The 23687-nt window shown below is 43.0% G+C and overlaps 1 protein-coding gene across 4 annotated transcripts in view; it reads right to left on the reverse strand.

The window, feature by feature from the left end:
• The window catches only part of AGBL1 (ATP/GTP binding protein like 1), a 271623-nt gene that overhangs the window by 237907 nt on the left and 10029 nt on the right, over positions 1-23687 (reverse strand). For all 4 annotated transcript variants that reach the window (XM_021407578.1, XM_021407577.1, XM_021407579.1 and 1 more), the window contains exons 2-5: positions 19860-19923; positions 19007-19153; positions 18367-18498; positions 16410-16503 (exon numbers count right to left, since the gene is read on the reverse strand). In XM_021407578.1, coding sequence (XP_021263253.1) covers positions 16410-16503; positions 18367-18498; positions 19007-19153; positions 19860-19923 — 437 coding nt within the window. The remainder of the gene's footprint in view (positions 1-16409; positions 16504-18366; positions 18499-19006; positions 19154-19859; positions 19924-23687) is intronic.

Here is a 23687-nt window from a genome sequence, read left to right on the forward strand (position 1 = left end):
GGACTACCTCGTTACTATGGACAGGGAACAGCTGAGAAGCTAAAGACAGAACAAAGAAATGATCCAACAGGGCTTTGTAAACCAGCTCCCAAGTAATTTAACCAGCATCTTCCTCCTCCTGCGAGATTTTATCTTTATACATGCTTAAACATGAAACATCCTTTTATTATTGAATGAAAGCTAATGACTTGGTGCTTCATTAAATACCTCTTCAGACCTGATGCAATTCCTAAAGGCAATCACACCTGGATAATGAAGATGTAACGCACTATTTTTAGAGACATAAAAGATTCTCCCCTGCCTGGCAGCCCACCTTGCCTCAGCCTATTCTCTCTCATTTTGCTCCTCATCCGACTATTTCTCAGTACACTCACTTGCTGCTGTTGAGTTTATTTATATCTCATGCAGTGTGGGGCATGGACTATGCTACATATTTGTACAGCATCTAGCACAATGGGAATCTTGACTGAGGGCTGAAGGTACTACAGCTTACAGGCTTAAAGCCCATAAGCTTCAATTGCCCCTGTCTCTTGAAGGAATTAAGTGCACTTGAGAGTACATAGTGCCTGGCTGCACTTTGCCTCCAACTCTTGGGACGTGTATTTAGCTACTGGAGTTTGTACAGTCACAGAACAACTCAATCTAAAGAAAATTTCACATTTGACAACTGAGAGACATTTGGAAATAACATGTGGGAACCACAGCAATAGGTGCCTTATAAATCCTACCAGAAGGTAGATCTCATCGGAGACAGATACCACAAAAAGTCATTTCCCCTTGTGGCCCAGAAATATAGATCTTAAATATGTAAGTACTTCTACAGTGATTTGTTTTGTTTTAAAGTTTTAAAACTAGCAGCTTCACAAATTTTGAAAATTCAGCAGGGGAAAGCTGCATACACTGCCAGCATTTCCATGGCACTGCTGGTCTGCGACTGACAAACACACACCCATCATCGTGTCCGCTTTAGTTCCAGCTTGTTAGCTAGGTATTAAAACCAGTGCTAAAGGCATAGCCTGCTTACAGCTTGTGATGTCCCACACATTGCCAACAGGTGGTGTTCAGAGATCCAGCTGCTCCGCACAGATGTGCTTCTGGTATGGTGCCAAAGGAAAGGGAATTAAAAAAAAAATGAAAGTCACACGCTCCTCTTCTAATGGTTACTTCAATTCCAGTAATCTGATTTGTTTTCCTGGAAAAGCACGTGCTGCCTTTAAACTAAACATGCATCTTCCATGGAAGCTATTCTCTCTGATGTGATTAATTTTGCTGAATAGAATTAGAAAGCAAACTGAGAAGTAAAGAAATTAAGTTCACGCTGGAAAGTATTTTCTCCCCACCTTTAAAGATTTCTTTGAGTATTAAGTATCAGAGTAAGGTGGCAAAAAAAAAAAGAGCATGCACAGTCGATGCAAAAAGATTAAACAGTGAGAGGAGTGATTATTCCCTACTCTTTAAGCCTAAAAGAAGCCCAGAACTGAATTTTCTCCTATCATACACACTTGTGTGTGCTCCAAATCACACACTGTGTTTATTGAGAAGTCATAGTTGTGATGCAGAAGCTCCTGTGTGAAATTCTCTTTTCTGCTCTAATGGCCAATGCAATGAATGTATCTCGGTTCCCAGGCTCAGCTCAAGGCCTCCACTGAAGCATCTTCCAAGCATCTCTACCTTCCCTAGAGCCTGTTCGGTTACATCAATGAAAAGGTACAGCATTTCAGCCTCTTCCATCGCTGCCTCCCAGGAAGAAGAGTCACTCCAGGGCTACCCTCCAGGCATCTTTACAAGTATCCTACTCCTCCAAGTAGGAAGTACAGAATGAGAGACAGCTGTATCCTAAAAATCCATCTTATTCTTTTTGCTTCTAACTTAAATTAGCTTAACATTAGCAATAAAGAACAAGGTACAAGAAGTGTATTTAAATCCTTGCCAAATAAATGCCCAGACATTTCTTGCTGCGTGGTACAGAGCTGGCACTGCTTGCAGAGGCAGAAGCCAAAGCTCAAGACTTCCCATTCCTGTCAGCTCCCTCTCTGGGGTCAGATGTCACCAATACAGCTGAGGCAGGCTGTAACAGCTTGTCATTCACATCAAGGTGAAGGGGCTGGATCAGTCAACACAGGTTTCTTAACAGCTCAATCACCCAGGCGGATTCAGGATGGCAGTGTGAGAACCCAGCTCTCCCACCCAAGGGACGTAGAGGGGCTTGATGCTATCCCTGATCAATTCAGGATGGGGAGGAGTGAAGATACTCAGAGGCCACAATGGATAACAGCATGGCCCTACCAAATATCTCACACACACTGAAATCATGCCAGTGAGTGAGGTTAAAGCCCCCTCCTTTCCCCAGAGAGCTGCCTTCCAATCCCATTTCACTCACTAACAGGAAAGAGCCCGGTGGTCTACTGGCTCAGTCCTTTATTGTCACTTCATTCATAGCTCATCAGCTCACAATAACTGGCAGTTCACACTCTAGAGTCCCAAAGTGTTGACCAAGGAAAGCCAGCTGATGTAATCTTTTCGGATTTCAGCAGAGCTTTCAATACTGTTTCCACACTATCCTCCAGAGCAAAGTGTCCAGCATTCATCTAGACAAAAAGCAATGCAACAGGTGAACAACTGGCTGACAGGTCAGGCTCAGAGGGTTATAGTAAATGAGATTACATCAGGCTGGCAGCCAGACACTAACGGGATTCCCCAGGGATCCGTTTTAGGGCCACTTCTCTTTAATGTTTTCATAAATGATTTGGAGAGAGGACTTGAAGGCATACCAAGTTTGTGTACAACACTAAATTGGGAGCAGCTGGTGACTCTCTTGAGGGTAGACAGATCTTGCAGAGAAACCTTGAAAAATTCAAAGGTTACCTACCCAGAAATGCCAGGGTCAAATCTCAGTGGGACAACCTAGAATTCTGTCATCATGAAAATAAGTTGAATTGCAGGTGGTTTGCCACTGGGAAGTCTCTGATGGTGAATTATGAAAGAGAAGGTGAAGCTTAGGGGTACCCAGGGCCTTATGATGCCATATAACAAGCCTGCACTCACCCGGTGTTGCTTGCAAACAACCAGAAGGGCTTTATGTACAGTCAATTGCTGGCAGTGGGATACCCAAGAGCAGCTTGTGGCATCAGTAGTCCAGGCAGTGAGGTATCTGGCATGCCACTGCTTGTGGCCTGAGTCAGGCAAGCTAATGCTAAATGTCTATACAATTTAACAGACCTGAAGCTGGAGTACTGAGAAAACTCAATCTTCGTTGAACTTCACTAAGAAACAAGGGTGACTTGAGTGGCAGCCCTTTCTTTAAGCATTGTCAGATTCCTCTGAATAGAAAGGAAGTAAGTTTGATATTGAACTCAAGATTAAAAAAATGTGTTTGTTCTTTTTAATCTAATGGTACTGTTTCCCTATTACAAAGGTCTAGAAATGGATCCATCAGTTTATATGGCACTTCAAGCTCCCCCTCTGGTTCTGTTCAGATGAAGAACATCCATAAAGATCAGCCAAAGGAAAACATAAAGCTTAACAATTTTGAGAAAAAGAGCTGCCTTATAGAGCCTCTCTGAATACACCACAGGAAGCAGTTTCATGCAAGCACAGCTACTGGAGTCATTTCTCCCTGTGCTGCATGACCAGGTGCAAACTGGATGGCTGCAAACTGGCAATAGTGTCATATTAACCCTGTAGTCTTATCCAGATCTGTTTATGAGGGTCCAGTTGCACAGCCTACCTGTAGTACAAGACCATGGTTTGAATGCAACTGCTCACTGAAGCACTGACAGCACATAGTGTTACATCCACATTTCCAACAGGGAACAATGGGAAAACACTGAAGCTAATTAATCCTCCTGAATGCAACACTTTCCAGTTATCAAGGTGCACATACTTCCCAAGTAAGGAAATATTTCCCTGTCACATACACAAGTTAAGCAGTTTTTCATACATTGCTCGTACCTAAATCCCAAGGGGTGGTGGCCAGGGAGCTCTCTGAAGAGTTCACATGCAAGCGGAATTTCAACCAAATATAGGGAAGATAGGCAGAAGCAGTCTCCAATTTTCTCCCATTTTCCAGCTACCCCACTTTTCATCTCTTCTAGAGAGATTCTCTTACCATACACACAGATTATTTTTTACTTACCCTTTCAGCACAGAATTTACTGTGGATTGGGCACTTGTAGAGTTTTGTGGTCTTAAGTGACGCTGCTGAACATGAACATACTTAGAAATAGTGAGTGATGTCTGTTTATAAACCCCTCATGTGTGCACACGTGCAATGCTGAGCTTAACTGGTACTACTAAAACCATCTCAAATAGAGATCAATGCACAAACACGCTTGAGGAACAGAGTAATGTTGTCCTATAGATTCACATTAGATATCTTGACCTAAGTGTAAAAGGCATTTCCATGTCTAAGCCTGCAGCTAGCACTGAGCAGGATTTTTCAAAGCTCCTCTGTATGTTAAGATCAGAACTACCTTTTAGCTGAATGGAGTTGAGCCTATACCCTTCCAAAAGGCTTTCCAATGAGAATATTGGATCTCCAGTTTTACCTCTGCACATCTAAATCTCTAAAGATCTGGACTCTTCTTCAGAAAACTCAGCCTTCACCAACCCAAGCCTCTTTATTCAATACCAACAGCCAGTCAATAAGAAATGTTTCAAGTCCATCTCTTATATGCAAAAGAAATGTCACTTTTGCTCACTGTGTGCTGTTGAAACACTGAACTGCAAAACACATGTAGAATACTGTTAGAAACATACAGCACTGAGTAGGTTTGCCACAGGCAAGTAAAGTAACTATGAAGTCTTCAGGGAAAATAGATGTTGCAATTGCAGAGCAGGGAGGAAAGCTTATTAACTTGTCTGGGAATTTCAGTAAGGGTTTAGCAGAAAAAAAGCCATCCTGCTATTTGCCTCCCTCTGCCATTTGTGGGATGTCTTGCTTGAAAGGCAGGAAGCAGAATGGGAATGCTGCTGTATTGTGTAGCATACACAAAGATACCTCTGCAGGAAAAGGAGCCAAGGTATAGAAACTGAACACCTTCCTTCCACTGCACTGCAGCAGCTTTCTGGACATAGGATCTTCAAGATGTGATCAGAAAAGCAGGAGAATTATCTGAGGACATGTAATCAACTTTAAATTAAGTGGGATAGCTGTGGCAAATGAGGATGCATCCTCTGTAGGATCTGTGCAAGCAGGCTGAGCCACCACCACAAACATTCACAGTAGCGGACACCACTACTCCAGCACTGCAGTCAATCTGTTCTTGTCCTCACCTCAACTCTGCAGCTCAGGTGGGACAGAAGTAGGACATCTTACCCCAGTGTGGGCACCCTACAGACTATAGGTCAGAGATAAGGCTCTCTGGAGCACCTATGAAGATATTTAGCATTTCAAAGACCTGTCATGGGCTATATAAGAATGCAATGGAAACAGCTGTGGTGAGCGTCCTGAAGAAGAGTAGTACATAAAGTTTAGAGGCTTTCTCAAGAGTCAGAGAAATAGTATTCTGTCAGCACACTCATGCTGCCTGCCACATGGCATGTTGCCTAGCTGGCTGCTCTGAGTCAGATCCAACATGCAGGGCACATCGTGATTTTGATATGATGGGTAGGAAGACCATACACCCAGGGGCAGCCAGTGCATAGCCTCAGATTTCATCCCCACATCTGTAGGAAAGGAGACTTGTCAGCAGACAGCATGCGCTAGCCTCAGGTGCAGCACTGGCCACTAAATCATCATGCAGCTTGCAAGCAGCAAGCATCTGATTGTGGTGGCAGAGCCAGCCAAGCACAGTAATTTTTTTTTTTCCTGTTTCATGCATGCAACTCCTTATTAAACAAACTAGTCACACCTTTGTGCTGGTGCTTGTTCTTCACAGCATTTCAGAGGCAGGGGGCTGGGGGCAGGAATCACTAACAAGCCAAAGTATAGCAAATACGGGTCATGACACTGGCCATATAAAATCAGCAGTGTCATACCAGCAGAACTGCAGGGGCTTTCTGAAGCAGTAATTTGCAGAAGCCGAGCTGTTAGTACTTCTTTCCTTTTTTCATTGGAAAACTTTCATCTAATATAATCAAGACAGGCTCTGTTTAGGATTTGAAAACAGACCATATCAAAGCCAGGGCTGGTATAACTTCAGCTATAAATAGAGGAATGAACCAGCAGGAATAAATAAAAAACACAGTAAAAAAAACACATGCACTTTTGGGATGGTTCTACCATGTGCCATTGGTTTTTCTGCACAGAAGATTCTGGAAGGCAGTGAAAGCTGGAATAGCCACACATACGTAAATGCAATTCAAAACAAAAAAAATCAAAAAGAAAATTAAGCTTTTGGAGTAGATAGTAAGAACTGTCCTGCCATCACAACATATGTCCTATAGTATACACAAAGATCAAACTATATCCATTTAACACAGAGAGAAGATAAAGTAAATGAGCCAAAGCTATGGGAGAATTCTCTTTATCTCCTGTAATAGCCTTGCTGTTGCTGCAGGCAGACAGTAAAAGCTCGGTCTCAGAGCCATGACCTTTCAAAGATTCACGCTTCAGGGGGAGTTTCCATTCCCAGCCCAGCACTGCAGCTCTATTTGGAGTCAGTAGCCCTGTTCTTCCTCACCAGCCACGTCGGGTTTCCACGTTCTCCCCTCCATGTTCCAAGCCTTGTCTCTGAACACATCCCAGAGCTGCTCAGCTCTGGGTTTATTTACAGATGTTACTGGCATTGCTACCATTCCAAGTGTTGCCCAGCAGATAAAGAGACCAAGAAGAGCCCTGCCAGCGTTACCAAGACAGATCCATGCTGCTAATAACACTGCTACTAAAAAAGCCTTCCTTTCCTTATGAAATCTATTCCACCTGCACGTGGTAAATACTATTGTTCCTCAGCTTTCTATTTTGTTTTCTACAGTCAGCATTATCTAACTATCCAGAAAAGCCTGAAAGCATGGGAGCTCCCTCCCTCCTGCTCATTGGAAGGCAGTCAGCTGTACTGCCTGTTCTCCGTATTGCTAAAACCAGCTGCCCTGCTGCTGCTAATGCTGGGGCAGCTCCAATAGTGCTATCAGGATAGGGAATCCTAGTGTAGAAAGGCTGTTGCTAAGGGCTTTGACACGGTGTCATTTAACTCAGATGAGGGCAGGTCTAATCACTGTGGTGTTTTTAATGCCGCTGATAGTTCTAGAGACTGGTTCACACCTCACCTGCCAGCACAAGTGGAGCTGATAAAAAGAAATGAAGCCATAGCAGCCCTAGGAAATTCTTAGGGCTGTCTTTCTTGTGTGGACAGCACGTGCTCAGAGACAACATCGTGCTCAATTCTTGCTACTGAAAGTCCACACTGATGCTTTCTTTCATTGTTTTCATATTTCCCCATACCTACCCTCAGACTGGAAGCATTAGCTGGGAGGGTCTTTCATAGCTGCCATCTACCCCTTTATAGGGGTAATAAGCTTCTGGGTCCAAAAGGACAGTAACTCAGGTAAAAGGCAAGGGAAAGGGGATTTCTGCGCTCTCAGATGTGCTGACACTTAAGTAGGTGTCTTCAGCTTTATCTAGCCACTTTCTGGCTGTTTCAGAGATTCGTGTCAATATCCAATTCAGTGCTTTCCAAGGGTGGGTTGTCTCCAGGACTAAAAAACAGGCAGGGTGGGCATAAGCTTGTCACCTCAGTGAGGTCATTCAGACACGCTTTACTCAGAAATATCCTTCCCTCCAGTTCCAGCACCCCACAGCTGTCTGATTGATGCCTTCTGAAAGCTCTGGCACTTCACATCCATCTCAAACACGCTTACAAGGTCACGTTGCTCAGCCTTCTCCTCACTCCTCCAGCTCCTCATTCACTCCACAACCCACTTCAGCCCTATTCTGCTCAAGCATAACACCTGTCTCCCCTTCCTCATTTTTCCACTTCTGTCCTCACCAAATGACTCAGACAACTGATCTTACCCTCCCCACCCTCAGGAAAACATTAAAAAGTGCAATCTGGTACATAGGCACTGAGCATACAGAAGTCTGATTTCAGAGGACTTGCGCACAGTAGCATACCATGTCTCTAGAAGCCCTTCAGACATGAGATATTTTTTGCCTTCTACCATTAGACTTCTCGCCTTCTTTACTCTGACAGTCTTACCAACACCCATAACAGAGCCTTCTTCTTGCACTTCCAGACTTGGCACAGTTTGCCCAATCTGTCTCATCTCACAGATACCCTAAGAGTTTCCAGAAGCCATCTCAAACTCTTCATTCAGAGGACTGGAAAGCCTCTCTTATGAAGAAGGGTTGAAGCAGCTGGGCTTGTTAACCATAGATCCTTTTCTTCTCCAAGCTTATCTCTGTGTGGCATTCCAGTACTTGAGGGATGCTTATAAGCAGGAGAGGGGCTGACTTTGTGCACAATCTGATAGTGACTGGGCAAGGGGGGTGGCTTTAAACCAGAAGAGGGAGGATTTAGGTTTGGTGTTAAGCAGGAAATGTTACTCAGAAAGTGGTGAGGCACTCACACAGGCTGCCCAGAGAAGCTGTGGATGCCTCATCCCTGGAGGTGCACAGCAGCCAGCCCACGGCAAGGTTGGAACTAATAGGCTTGAATGTCCCTTCCAACCCAAGCCATTCTGTACATTTCTTCCTATATTACAAAAGGCTTTATAATCTTTCTGCCTCCGTTAGCATTTTTTATTTTGGTTTATTCTATGATTCCATTTGTGCTATTTACAAAATGCCTAGCACAGCCTGTGCACACTGGTCTTTATTCATTCTTCTATAAAACCACCAGCCATACGGCTCAGTGATATAATATCCAGCCACATGGCTCAGTGACTGGGTGACAACAACATTTCATTCAACTCTGGGATACAACTGACGCATGAATTCAAGTGTCACCTCCCATATGGATGGGACTGACCAATGGTTCCCCAGTTAGGTGAAAGAAGCTCTATCTGAAGCATATCTAGGAGACAACATGACTCCACTGAGGCCCTCAAGTGTCAGCTTTAATCTAGATACCACAAAGACCAATAGTGAAACAGATACGGCAACATGGAATATAACCCTTAACTGGATAGTATGTCCTAAGAAGTTTGCATAGCCCACGCTGGAGGCCCTGCTACAAGCCTTAACAGTTGTTGTCAGAATGAGGCACATTAAAGCTAGGGCGGAGAGACCTTCCCACCAAAAAAAGCATGGAATTGCCTGCAGTATAGACACATACCCAACACCATCAGGCATGGTCAGCCAAGAACCACTGAGTGCAAAAAGTCAAGAACTTGAGAACAGCAGGAACTTGCCCTCATACCATCTTCCCAAATAAAAAAAAAAATAATCTTCCCCAAATAAAAGGGGAAGAAATAATAGCAAAACAAAGAAAAGTCTTCAGTTGAAAGCATTTCTTCCTCTTGAACTCTGCTACTTCTACCTGAAATAGAAGTTAAACAACATAGGCCTAAAAAAAAAAAAAAGACGACTTCTTTGTAAGTAACAGTCTCACTGTAGGTCCATTTATAATCCAGTTCCTCCCTGTCAGTGAGGCATCACATCAAACCTAGAAGTGGATTTCTCTTTGTATTGTGCTCATTCACCGTCTTTAATGGCTCAAAAATAGGTTATCTATGCTAAATCTTGCCATACCAGAGGCTACCAAGAGATGGCATCAGGGTTTCTACATGCAACATCTTTGGCCATGCACAACAACCTTGGTATTTCTTTCCCCCTCCTCAAGATTTCACCTATTTTCAAGTCTCATCTGAAAGCACCTCTTGCCTCTATCTCTTTATTTTTCAATTTCTCTCTTCTGCTGCTATTAACAGTGCAATACCAGTAAAGTATAATTCTGCAGCGCAACTCTATTTACTCTGCAAAGTAGCATTGAGATACCATCAGTCTGAAATGAGATTTCATACCTTATTATTAATATTAGAACAGGTCATTCTTCAAGAGAAACCACACAGACCATAAAAAGAACAGAGAGGAAACTGCATAAAACGAGGACACCTTTGGCTCAGAGCTCATTTCTTCTATTACAATGGCTCACTGCATTAAAGTAAATAAACCCTAATGTTTGAATCATCTCGATGATGTGCGTATCTCTGCTCCGTGCTATCTGAAATATTAGTCAGGCTGAATAGACACTTGATGTAAACAGAAGTTTCAAAGGCAATCTCTTTTTCCTCTTGTTGCTAGCATCATCGCATTCAGAATAATACTTACTAGTTCTATTTAGCAAGAATTTCTAGCTAAATCACATGTAGATCAAGCCCAGATGAGAAACATGTTATTTGGTTGTGACATAGCTCAAAAGAAATCTCATTCCCTCCTATGAGTTTTCTACAGGGATCAAGTGAACCAAAGAGCAATCTGAGAATCAGCAGGCACTACGCATTGATTAATTCTGACCACATTCCAATAGAATTGTGTTACTTTCCAACTAGATATCCAAACTGTTCAACATGATTAATGGCAAAACAGAGACTAACAAGAGGAATTAAGGATGATTTGCTTTTGGTCTCCTATCAGGAACTGTTGCCAAATAAACAAAGGCATAAAGTTTTATGTGGACTACTCTTCAAAAAGAGCCAATCACAGCAGCTACTGTATCAGGTCACCAAGGAACTAATCACCATGTCCATGTGTTGAATCTCCTCACTCATCCTTCAAATACTCGCTGGCAACAGCCATGTAACTTGTTCTTCTGTTCAAGGAGAGGGCAGCTGAAACCTTAGGACAATTCAGGAGATGCAATTGCAGCAAATGTATATGGTGGTCAACCAGCAAAGGATTATCCAGGATTAGGGTTGAGGAAACTAGCTGCCTGCATGGAGTCTGGGATGCATTCACGATTGCATCTCTTTCATGTGTCTCCCTATTATCTCCTCTTCTTGACAGAAGAGATAATTCTAGCATTCAGGTCATCTCTGCTATGTCTCCTCTCTTTCTAAGGGGACAGCCAACTGCCATTCCGACCCCTTCTCCTCTTGTTAAGGTCACAGGAGATCATTTTAACAATCATTTGTTGATGTGGCAGCTCAGTCACTTCTCAACACCACGGGCTCAACACTTGCATTTTATCTTGCTTCAAAAGCACCAGTTCTAAGGGCAGAAAACAATCTCAGTTGCACACAACTCATTTTGTATAGAAAAGATACTACATATATTCAGAGCACACATAAAGCAGCTTACATCCCCTTAACTTACAGCAGCAATATTTTCAGAGTCTTTACAGTCCTCTTGGTCACTCTGATAGCATGTGATTGAATATAGGCTTTTGGGTTTAGATGTACTCTTAAGATTACCTTAACGTTCCTCTTTTCTTGAACGAATTCCACTTTCAAGACTCCTGTGAAAAAAATCTCTCAGGTCCCATTCTGCCAGAAGTACATGATGACAACATGACGACAATAGGAATCGATTCCTGACTCCTGAACGTTTCAGATTCAAGAGTCACTCCCCAACTCAAGACATCCCTGAACAAACATCAGAAACTTTCGATAAAGGTAAACAAGCACACTTTTGATAAAGACAGCCCCACTTATTTTTTCCTTAAATATACAAGGAGTCTATGTAACTATTTCATCTGAGATGCTTATGTGAGAGGAATTATTCCCCTTCATGGAACCTAAGATTCACTGCAAGTGTCTGAGGAGCTGGGACCACCCAATAAACACTAAACATCAGATTTGAGATTCAGTGTCAGAAACAGGCAACTCTGGACATGAGCGAAGACAGAATTTCTTCATGTTACATCTTCTACTGAATTCATCTGGCACCGTTCCCAGACTTGTTAATTCACTTTTTCCTTTTAATTAAGTAGTCAAACTTCACAAAGAACAACCCACTGAAGAAAGCCAAGTTTCATGAACATTCACAGAAAGCAAGTTTCTTTTTCTAATTCTGATGAGTACTCATTCTTGTTACTATCTGTGTTAAATAGATGTACTCCTTGTTCTGCATGGTAAATAGATGTACTCACAAAGAGCTTTGAGGAACAAGGGCATTCTCTAAATTACTTTTATTAAAACAGTAGGAATGAGAGTGTCCACCAACCTTTTAAGAACTGAAAATGACAATATAAGGAAGGGAATTACACAGACAACTTCATGCTCACTTGCCATTTTCTAAACCCTGGATCTTCCCTGTATGGAAGAATCAAGTTCTGGATTTTCGTTTTCACTAACCTTGACAATCCATCTTTATCTCAAGGCATCCTAGAACAGACTGGCACAACACATAGCCACAGACCACATGCAGCCCTCAAAGCCATTTGCTTGATGTGCCAGCAGCCCGAGTAGGATATCTGATGCTTAGCCACCTGGAGGCACATCCAAGAAAAAGAAATCCAGCTTCAAAGAGCAGATATCTGCCAAAGCCACATCCCACATCCATCTGCCCACAACACATCCAAATGTCTCCTAGAATAAGTAAACTGGGAAGATGAGCAAGACTGGTGAAAGAGAGATGGGAAAAGTGGGAGACCAGCAGAAGATATGGAACATACAGGGAATAATGGAAGGTGAAAGGAGCTGGAGTCATTGCACTGCGTGGGGCACCAGTGGTGTTACATTAGAAAAGGTGCTGACAGCTAAGATCTGAGCATCCCACTCACACACTTTGCTATTGACATAAACAGAACATCTGGCTTTATTTAAAACTGTCCTTACAGAAATGAACTAGAAAGCTTTCACTGCAACACAACACCATACAAGACAGACAAGACAGTCTAGAGTCTCCGTCTCACTTGAATTTGACAGTACTTAAGTTAGGAGCTCTCTAAACCCCAGTAAGTTTCACATTTCGCCCTGTGGCTTTTGCTTCAGATGTAGACAGTCTTAGAGAGAACCACAGTTATGGCACCAGCAACCTGAAGATCTCAGATGCCTAACTAAGACCAATAAAGTCCATGAGTCACAGTCTCAGGGGAATCAGAGCTACTTGGCACGCACCCAGAAAAGGTCAATTGGAGCATTGGAGACTATTTCTAAATACCCCAGAGCTTTGCCACTGAGAAAAATAAATAGAACTATGGATCTTGTTTCCACATCTTAGCTGGCTAAATAAATAGCTCTGATAGTGCACTCTCCAAGGCAGATTCTTAAAGTGACATTGGTCTTACTACTGCCCAGCACAGGAGAATGCGGGCGTAGCCACAAGAGAATAGTGCATTTTCAATACGGCATTCCTGGCAGCCGATCAAAGAACATGGATTATCTCTGCCCCCACAGTTGCCAGCTGTTCCTTCCCAGCAGCAAGGCAAATCATGGGGGTATGCAGTTATGGAGAGAAGGTATCAAGGGCAAATACAAAGGGAGGATCAGAGGCTTGCAAGGAGGACATTGCAAGATTTCCTCTGTAGGCAGGTTACAGGCTAGAATTCTCTTCAAGCTCCATACCAGCAGCCAAAAGAAGCATATGCTTTTGTGACCAACTCACTGCACCAAAATAACTTCCTGTAGATTTCAACACAGGGACTTTGGGAGGAGCTATGCAGTCTCTGAGTTAGATGACCAGCAACACATGCAGAACTAGACAAAGCATGTGACTCCCTTTTACTGTCTCACCATCTCAAAAAATCCATCCATGAAGTCCCTTCCACAGGAACCCCATAGCTTTTTAATTAGAACAACTTAAAAAAATAGAAGGGATTTTTACACATACCTCCATTTTCTGACTTTAAACTGCCTTTGGTTTTCAAACCATAGTTATCTCAGGTATTTGTTAATGCTGGAAAAGATCTGCAACCCATCTGTAGTCTAGACTTTCAGTCTCAGGACCTACATTCTTGCCAGCAATAGTTCTTGAGACTGTTTTCCCCAACAAGCACACCACATCCAAAGAGACTGCAAACAAACACAATCCCTACCAATGAATCAGAAACTAGCGCCTTTAAATAGGTTGCATTTGCTTTTTAAAACAAAACAGGTTTTCATGCTTCTTCTGATGTGAAATAGCCTGTCTCCACAGAGCCACTGACCTTCTCAGCTGCTCCTTTTTATTAACAAAACAAGCAAGTTAGAGCTCTAGGTGGGCCAGCTGAATCATCAAATGATAAAACAGCTTGGGTTGGAAGGGGCCTCAAGGATCATCAAGTTCCAACCCCCTTCCCCAGGCAGGGTTGCCAGCCAGTAGATCAAGTACTAGATCAGCTAGGTTCTAGGATAGATTTTATCTTCCACCTTCACACTCATGGAAATACATCGTACAAAGAGCCCAAATATTTCAGGAGAAAAAGGAAATTAGGAAACTGCACTAGTGGTGAAGTAGACATCAAGACCTCTTTGTCCAATGGAAAAATAAATCCTATCTTTCCAGCAAAACTGGTGTTTTATTAATGGAAATTTTTGAGACTGTTTTCTGCTTCTCTCTGGTACAGTCTCTCCTCAAAAAAGAAAAAAACAACTAAGAATTGATTAAAAGAATTTTTGTACAGGAGATGAAGCAAAACCCAAAGTCTGCAAGTTGTCAGCAGTCTATGCTTCTGAATGGATCTCAGCAAAAAGCTGGGCTAGGAATATTGAACAAACCAAGCTCTCCACCTTCCTCAGAGGAAGCACAAATAGCAGCTTTGTGCAAAATTCTTATGCTGTCCTGCAACCAGTCTCATTGCATAAAAAAGAACTAGAGAAATAATAGAGCCCCAAGTCTCATCACACTCAGATGTTGACCTATGAGACAGTCAGACAAGTACTACTAATGTTGGTCTAATTGCAGCCAATGCTTCAGGAAAACAGAAGGAAACCAGGGAATTGGATGGAATTTCCTTGCTTAGTTAAGATAATGGAGTCATCAATCACTATTGGTAGCCTCAGAAGTCAAGTCCAACTCTGGAACTAACTTATCCTTGGCCCTTCTGACATAAAACAGTTCTCTACAATTCCTGAGTCTTAAAGTTATACCAGGAGGCCTGAAGGGAATCTTGGAAGGTACTAAGATATCCTAGAAATAATACCACAGTAATAATATTCCTGGAGGTGGGTGAGATCCAAATCCCCAGTGCAGGAAACGTCCCGGTATCATACTTCTGGAGTGATGGTGCAGAGGAATCACAGGTATGCTGGCTAAGAGAAAACTGACACTGTGAAGCAGTTCCAGGTACTCAGCGCTATACTAGAAAGCCAAAAACGCAGACAAAAGTGAGTTGGCTTCCATTAACAAGGCAGCTGTGGGAAGTTGTGCATCTGCTGGGCCTATCTGGTATCTTATTTAGTAAGACAAAGTGCTCAAATTTTTATAACCCCAAATACATAAGCAGAAGAACCAGAAAAAAAGGCTGCATAAGCAAACAGAAGTACTTCATGTTGATTGCAAGTTAATCAATTGGAGCTAGCGGAAAATAATTCTAATTCCTTCCCTCGCAGCATATTGTGTAACTGGCCGTATTGGGAGAACTGGTATTAATCCTTTACGATAGCATCTGGAAGGACATGATTTATTGGTGCCCCCATCCAGGGGGGCTGGCCCACACCCCAATTACAGCTATGCATGAAATGGTCAAGTTACCATGCCATGTCTGTCCTTCCACCTCTCACCTACACATCACACCCAGCCTAAAGCTCCTTCATCAGTAACAACCATCCATGAACTGCACCCATGTTGAGCCTGTCCAGAAGCTAGACTTGACTGAATGTTGCCAAGACACTCTTAAACAAGTAGGGACAACGTGCTCCACAAAGCAGAGCATGTCTAAGGGAGAGAACCAGCAGGTTCTGTGTTGCTTAAGTAGATGTGTGGGCAGAGGTCATAACAGTAAGTTCTGCCTTCTGCTCGCGATGAGCAAACCACACATTATGTCCTACAGTGGATGCTCTTCTTCTGTACTGAAAGGTTTTCCTTGAAATGCACGTAGGGGCACTGCCAGCATGAACTTGAGGAATAACATTCTACATTAAAATGGAGCTACAAAATTGATTTCTCTTCAGCAAATATACTATTTGAAATATTTAGAATGGGCTTAAAAACAGACCTAGGTTAATACTAGCTAGAACTATTATTCTTCAAAAATACTGAAGGGATTTGGTCACAACTCTTTGCAGAAGGAGGAAGAGAGAACTGGCATAGTTCCACCAAACCTGCCCCAGGGCAGTGGTGACAAGAGGCTCTTGCTGAGGGGTAGGCAGGAGCAGTCTCTCTGCTCCTTGGATGCACTTCTCAAAACCCATTCCTGCCTGGAAACTGAAGGATGATGCCTTGTAATCAAACTGCCATCACTACAAGTAAACGGCCACCAGCATGAATCATATGATGAATCACAGCATAAGCGTGTCCTTCGGGGAACTATTTCTGCCTCTTAAAAAATCTGCAGATTTAAAGTGAATGGAAATTGTGCATCGATTTCTGATTTCTTTGCCTTTTCAAGTGGAACCAAAATTTTATTTCTTGCTGGCCCGGAAAGATGCGTTCCTCTTGGGCTAGTGCCTACCTGACAGTCCTGACGTGCTGCTTGCTGTAGGGGGTGATGACTTTGAAAAGCAGCTCCATGGCTCCATTGACGCCAAGCGTGGTTCCTGTAGCAACTAAACCAATAAAAGAGAAAAGCAGTCAGGTCTGAAGCAGGCAGTCTGCAGTGCCATGTTTAGAGGTGGTGCAGGGAAGAGAGTAGCTGTCCCTGGGGCTATGAGCAGATTCTATGGGCTCCCAATTGGACTAAACAGATCATTTTACAAACACAGCAAGTGCAGCACAGAGCTGGCAGTGGACACACCTTTACACAAAGTCATACCAAAACCAGCTCTCAAATACTGCCCTTCTTGCCTGAGTTTCCCAAAGCTCCTTTCCCTGTGGATGTTGTGCTCTCTGGAGAGCAAATCATATCGAATAGGGTCAGGAAAATGACAGGGCTCAAATTCTTCCTACATTTGCCAGAGGCAGCTGCATGAGGATGGTTTATTTCATAGAGGCATGATGGAGGGTCAAGTTTACTTTTACTCGTGCTTTTACTCAGCAGTTTGGAAGTGTATTTTTGAGAGGGACACTTCTGAGTACATCTTAATTTCAGCTACCTTTAATCCTTCACTTGCTAGCACACACTGGGAGCATTTATAGACAGTTTTGGCAACCCAATTTTAAGAATGCCCAGTGAAGACACGAGTTGTTTAGTGGGCCACAAAGACCACAGATTCAAAGTTACTTGGACAAGATGGAAGCATAGCTAGGCTGGAGGTACCAGAGCAACAGAGGTACAAGAGCAACAGAGCTGTCCCAACAAAAGAGTATAGGATGGATTCTGAGGCAAGGTGAGGGGCTGACATAAACAGAAAGGAGGCCAGGCCGCAGTGTGCATCCTGCAACCTCTGTAACATCTGCAGCTGAAATGGGATGCAGGTGCACTGAAGCAAGAGCAGTGATTGGTGTAGATCATCATTTTGGGTGGGAGGCAGCACAGGGTCATTATACAGCTGTGAAACGCAAATAAAGGCACATTTCAGTTTCTGGCCTTGGCTGCATTTTCAGTCTTTCAAATGCTGCTTATTGCAGGGAGAAGGGTTGAATGTTGAGGCTTGGCTGCTTGCCTGAGAAAGCCAATTGCATGAAACTAGCTCCTGTACAGCTAGAAGGGACCTGCAGGGCTGGGAGCCAGGAATGCTAAATCTTAGGATGCGTGTAGCAGACTGCAGGCAGGATGGCTGTTGAGAATTATCTGCTGGGTGAAGAATGGAGGGAAGGAGAGGAAATGGTTAGAGTGAGCAAAGGGAAACTTGTGCTGACAAACTCAGTGCTCTATAGAAGGGAAAACCTGTATGAATCTGTAATGACCCTTGGGGGTAATACTGGAAGCCCCATTGCTTGAGTTGCTTAATATAAGGGCACAGCCAAGCAAAAAAAAAAGCTGAAAGAGAGTACAAGGAAGGAACACTAAGACAGGAGACCAGGTATTAAGTTCCCATCTCTAAGATGTACTTCCTGAAGGGCCTTGAAGAAGTAAATGATTTCCCTCTGCCTCTTGCCTCTGTTGCTTCAACTGCATTTCCCTACCCTGCACAACTGCTCTGAGGATCAATACAGTCAACAACAGAAAGACACTTGGCTATTATGGTAACAGGAACCACATAGCTACTTAAGGTACCTAAGACCCACCAAAAGAGTTGGCTGTATGTATTACGGAATAGGAGACCACTACCATAAATATTTTCATACATGTGAATATTTTCACTTATATTTTCATAGTTCACAGATGAAATACTCTGTAGAGGCTGTATAGACTCTTTTGGGAATATTTATTTCTTGGGCTGTTCTGGATTTTTGTGTCCAATTCCACATATTAACAGTGCACGAAGACACTTGTTCTAAGCAGGAATTACGTTTATTTGCACTAAAGTGACTAAAAAGAGCTCTACTACTTGTTATGCTGAGGAAAGGAGGAAAACCTAGGTACTCACCGTTAGAAGCACAAACCCGCAGGACCCAGAGGCAGTGGGTGAGGCTCAGGTGGTGGCCCAGGTTTTGTCTTGTCAAGCTCAGGATTACACCGGTTGCTTCTGCTTTCTGTACTTTCACCCCAAACTTCCGATCTGTGAAATGCAAAGTAGAATCAAAATTACTATAAAGACCAAGTATCTGCAGAAGCGCTGATAAACAAACTTGGACCAAATCTTACAAGTAGGGATTTCATTAAAAATTCATGTAAACGTGCCAGTGAGTTAGATCAGTGTTATTTGCAGGTTACACTGAAAACAAGAAAACATCAGATTTACCTACAGTCACCATATACAAAGATGAACCATTTTAAGATTCCACTTATCAATCAGAATCAGAATCAAAAATAAATTTCTGCTGAGGGGGGAACTTTTCAGCTAGTAGTTCAACCCAAGGCAGAACATACGCACGTGCATGTACACTCTCCCTCATGTCTTCTCACAAGACCTCCAGCTGGCCAAGCTGTAGATGACCAGGATTTCCAGAATAGCACAACCTGCAAGTAAACTCACAGTGCTCTGTCAGGCACATCTCAGTGCTGGGGCTGTCCATTAGTTTTAAGCCCACTCTCCCAACCCCGAGCATCCCACTGCACAGCAGTACCTTGTTGGCCAACCCTGGCCAGGAGGCGAAGCAGGGGCAGGAGGACGCTGCGATCGGGCGGCTCGGTCCGGGCAGCAGAGATGAGGGCCTGCAGCAGTGCCTCGCTGCCCCCTTTGCTGATGACATAGTGAATTCTCCGTCCAGTTCCTGGGGAAATGGGGACAATAAGAAAGGCATCACTCAGACCATCCTTGCCCCAGGGATACAGCTATTGCTAGCCTTCAACCTGCACAATGCACGCAGTGCTCCCATGGCCTTCCCGAGTTATTTTATTGCCATAAACCCCAGAGCATTTGCAGGGTTGACCTCTTGGTTGCCCCTAGACTGGAGACATGGCTAATAGTGATGCAAAGAAATGATGCTCTCTTCTCATCTTGCTTCAGCAGTCATTACCTTTACAAAACCACTGCAGAGGTTTTTCATTGTGCATTGAAATGCAGCAGAGAGGAAAAAACAGAGGCACCAACAGATTTCAAAGGGGCGGAAGGCTCAGTGATCTTTTCTTAGATATCAGAAATTAGACCAGCAAAAGAATGAGGCTCCAACAGGCATCTGCCAAACGAAGAGGAATCCTGGGGAAGCTTTGGAGACAGTTTTCAGACAGATCTAGGTCTCTAAAGAAACCACAAACTAATCCTGCAAGCCCTACTGTGTCAGCAAACAAGAATCCATGGGCATCTCTGGCAGCTGGTCACTACTGTAGAGTACTTGTGGTTTGGGAAGTCAAGTTCCTCTCTTTGTCTCATAACCTTCCCTCCAATTGCACAGGTGAATATTTCCAGTGGCTGACTACCAGGGATTAGGAAAATCCTGTCCTTCGCCTGCAGACATTGCCCCAGCTATGCTTCCTTACCCAGAGAGAGCAGGTCAGTGAGGACACCAAGGATATTCAGGATGACATCCTTATCACAGGAGCTCTGTAATGGAAACACACCAACTTTAGGGTTAAATTCAGAACAGTGAACTTCATACTACACCAGGCTACAGTGCCTCATGTGGTGCAGAGGCACTGAAATCCTTGTTTGGATACTGAGTACTTTTTGTGCCATCTGGCCAGTGAATACGTGCAGCCACATTGGTAACACATTTTAAAATCCTCTGACAGACACAGTGATCCTGCCTCACAATATTTAATACACAGTAGCGTTTCTGCAGTATTTACATCTTAATTCTAAATTACATCTCTTTCTTTGGATCAGTCTGGTTACCTCAAAGCTGAGGAAATTAACCTGGCAATGTGTTGTCATTTTCAATAAGAACATCCGTTATTACAGCAGATGGAAAAGAATATCTATACACTATATCAATCTCCTTCACAAGAGAATTACCCTGTCTTCGCACTTTACAGCTACAACCACATGGAAATCTGGAGACTAGTGAGCAGAAAGATACCCTAAATTATTTTTAATCAGGACTGAGCAAGCACCGCACCCCAACGTCACACTTTCTGCTTTAGGCTCACTTTATATTTTTCTCTAGAGGAAATGAGATACAGCGTGCTTGTGGAGAAGGAAACACATGCTATCTGCCATCCATCTGTGCAATACACTACAGCCCTACTTGAATCCTGCTCCAGCCAGATTTCTTTGCTGAGACTGAAGAATTAATCATCAGTCTGTATTGTTGAATGAAAGATTTGGGTTAAGTTCTAGATCTCTTAATATCCGTAGAAATACAACGCAGCACAACACAAATTTCCAATATAATAGCCAACTTTCATTTTTGGAGCTTTGGTCCTGAATAAGCTTAGTTGTTTCACATAAGCTAGAACAGAATCACTTTATCACCCATTAAGTTATTAAAATAGAATAATATCTTACACATACATGGCTCTTGAATGTTGAAGTGCTTCAGAAATTAAACCTACTAGTACCCATTCTGGATGTATGTGGTTATTTTACCAGCCAAAATGACTCAACCATTCTCTGACACGATTAATAGTACATAACTGAACATGAAAGGCAAGAAATCAAGAAGTAACATCTAGCAAAAAGAAATTATAATAAGAACATAAGGAAAATCTGAGTCAGTTCTGTAATAATGAGCATTATTAATGCAGATGGACAATTGATTTCCAGTGGGTCCCAGCTAAAGTGACAGCTCAAACTGAAACGGCACTGAGGATGGTGAAGCTGATTAGGCAGGTCTGTATCACACCCCCTCACTGTTGTAGTGGGGGAAGGTGTACCCTGAGCGAGACGTGGGAATGAAGCAGGGAAACTGGTCAGCCTTCACAATTCAGACTGTCAGACAGAGCTCCCACTTATGTCACAGAACTGCTATGGGATGGTCAGCAGCTCCCTCCAACCAAGCTCCCTCTGTAGTTAGCTAAATTCCACAGTGCATGTCTCATCCCCATCTCTGAGATGGCCCATGCCCGCTGTGCCAGTCTGCTGCTTCTATTTGTTACTACATCAACTGGGAGATCTCAGCCCTCTTGTGAACCATATCAAAGCCAAAAGGGTCCCTATGATGGCATTACTGGTTCTTTCCCAGCCAAGACAAACAGAATATATGGCTCCAGTGAAATCCAGTAACTCATGGTCCACCATGTATTACAACTCTCACCTTAGAGAGAGCGTCCGAATTCAAGGTACTGGCTCAAGGGAGCAAGCAGAGAGGAAAGGCTGCAGCAGGGTGATCGCAGCTCTGAATACTGCTACTTCTTGGTAACGGATAGTTTCAGTCATAGGTTAACTTTGCTAGTTGATGCCTTCGTTCATTAGCCCACAATCTTGAGCTGTCTCAAGTCTCCCAATATGCTCAGAGGAAATAAATAGCAATGAGAGTGCTCTTCCCAAATTTCTTACCGTTTTTCAGCATAGGAGCTTAGCAGTCAGGAGCAAGCTGTCAGGGGTGATGAGTACCCACCAAATTTACTGACTCCAGGAAGAGTTACAGTTCCCAGCACCTTTTTTAAATATCAGCCCCCTAGTTTTGTCTTGCTGCCTCTCAGTATCCCTTTCCTCTGTAGGTGGATGGATTACACATTAAGGTTTCAGTAATGAAGTCTTCATTGATTTATGCTCCTATTACACTGGACTGTTTATTTTAACTGATTGGATTGTGGGTTTCCTAAGCCATTAACACAAATAGTGATGACATAAGATATCCTCTGAATTTCCATGCACTTTATCCAGGGGCTCAGATGAACAAAGAACTTGAGGGGACATGAAAGATCAGCCTTTAAAATGTGCAAATTAGAGCTGGGTGATATTGCCAAATATTTTATCTGAGTATTTACTCCTGGTATTTCAATACTAAAATTCTGATTGGGTTGGTTCCTCATCATTCCCCTTCCTCCGGTATTACTAGTGAGGGAATTGGATGGTTTGTGTTTGCTGGAACAGTGGATAAAACCCAGGGTCCATTAGAAAATGTATTTCCTGGTAACTGCAGTGGCACCAAGATTTCAACCACTGAATAAAACAGGATACCACAGAAGAGCACAGCTCCAATTAATAATAGCCAGACAAATAAATAAACAAAAAGAAACAACTCTAAAGATGCTGCTGTTTTACAAGATGACAAATTGTCTGTTGACTAGAGCTGGGTCAGATTTTGACTAATTATCTCGCGATGCTCAAAAATCAAAGATATTTGGACATGGAGTTCTACTAGAATTAATTGTTGAAATTAATGCTTACACCAAACTGTTTGCGGAAAGATTGCCAACAAATTCATTCTTAAGGTTTCAGGAAATCTTTTTGAACAGTAAGTACACTGAGGAAGTCACAACTTGTGCCTGATCTAAAAAAGATGAATAGGGTAATTTCTTTAATGCAAATTACTTACCCAGCTCCAGTTAAAATAAACACATTAGTTATTTTTATTGAAAGATATGCTTGATGTTTCAAGAAAAAGCGTTAAGCAAAGAGATGTAAAACTCCTCTTGCTAAATATTTCCCCATTCCTGCCAGCACTTGTGGATGTTGCATACAGTATCTGTACGAGCACAGACTAATGAAGATGCGTTCATGTTATACAGGCGGAATGAGAGCAGAGAGAAGTTCCCAGGCACTCAAGTTAGATTACAAAAATCACCAACCTCCTGCAGGATTTCACTGAAAGGATTTGGAATTAGAACCAAATTATTGCATATTAAGAACAGGCTGTACCTGCCTTCATGGCTTGCAGCTGGACAGGGGCTAAAGTAACAAGAAGCATCACTTAAGAAAATCAAGCATGGCTATACTTTGTGGCCGAGCCCCTCATCTTAGCTTTACTTCAGTGAAGCCTGCTGCCCTTCTCACCCAACTGGGAGAATTGTGGGGCTGACTTTAGAGGCATTTAATCAGCTCCCAGCTGATAGCTTTCCTCTCTGAGCTTTTTTGCTGGGAATTAATCCCTGAAACACCAGGGCTCTGGTTAGCTAGACTAAAGCTCCTCATACATAAACAGCAGGAAGATGGAGAAAGCCAGAAATAAGAAATACCACAGCACATGGGCAGTAAGGGACAGTGAGTGACACTGGGTTCAGAGAGCAGCTCAACCCCAAGGTCCTTCTGACCAGCAGCTCAGGTTGTTTTGCCCACCCAGGAATACCCAGGGAACGAGTTCCTGTCTGCTTGTCCTGCTGCTCGGAAGGTGCCAAGACAAGTTGTTACTTACCCAAGACAAGATTGTAAAATCACAACTAAGCCGCAGAAACAGGTAATCTCATTTCAGCAGGGAAGACTCC

This window comes from Numida meleagris, chromosome 9 (genome assembly GCF_002078875.1).
Source record: "Numida meleagris isolate 19003 breed g44 Domestic line chromosome 9, NumMel1.0, whole genome shotgun sequence".
Classification (NCBI taxonomy): Eukaryota; Metazoa; Chordata; class Aves; order Galliformes; family Numididae; genus Numida; species Numida meleagris.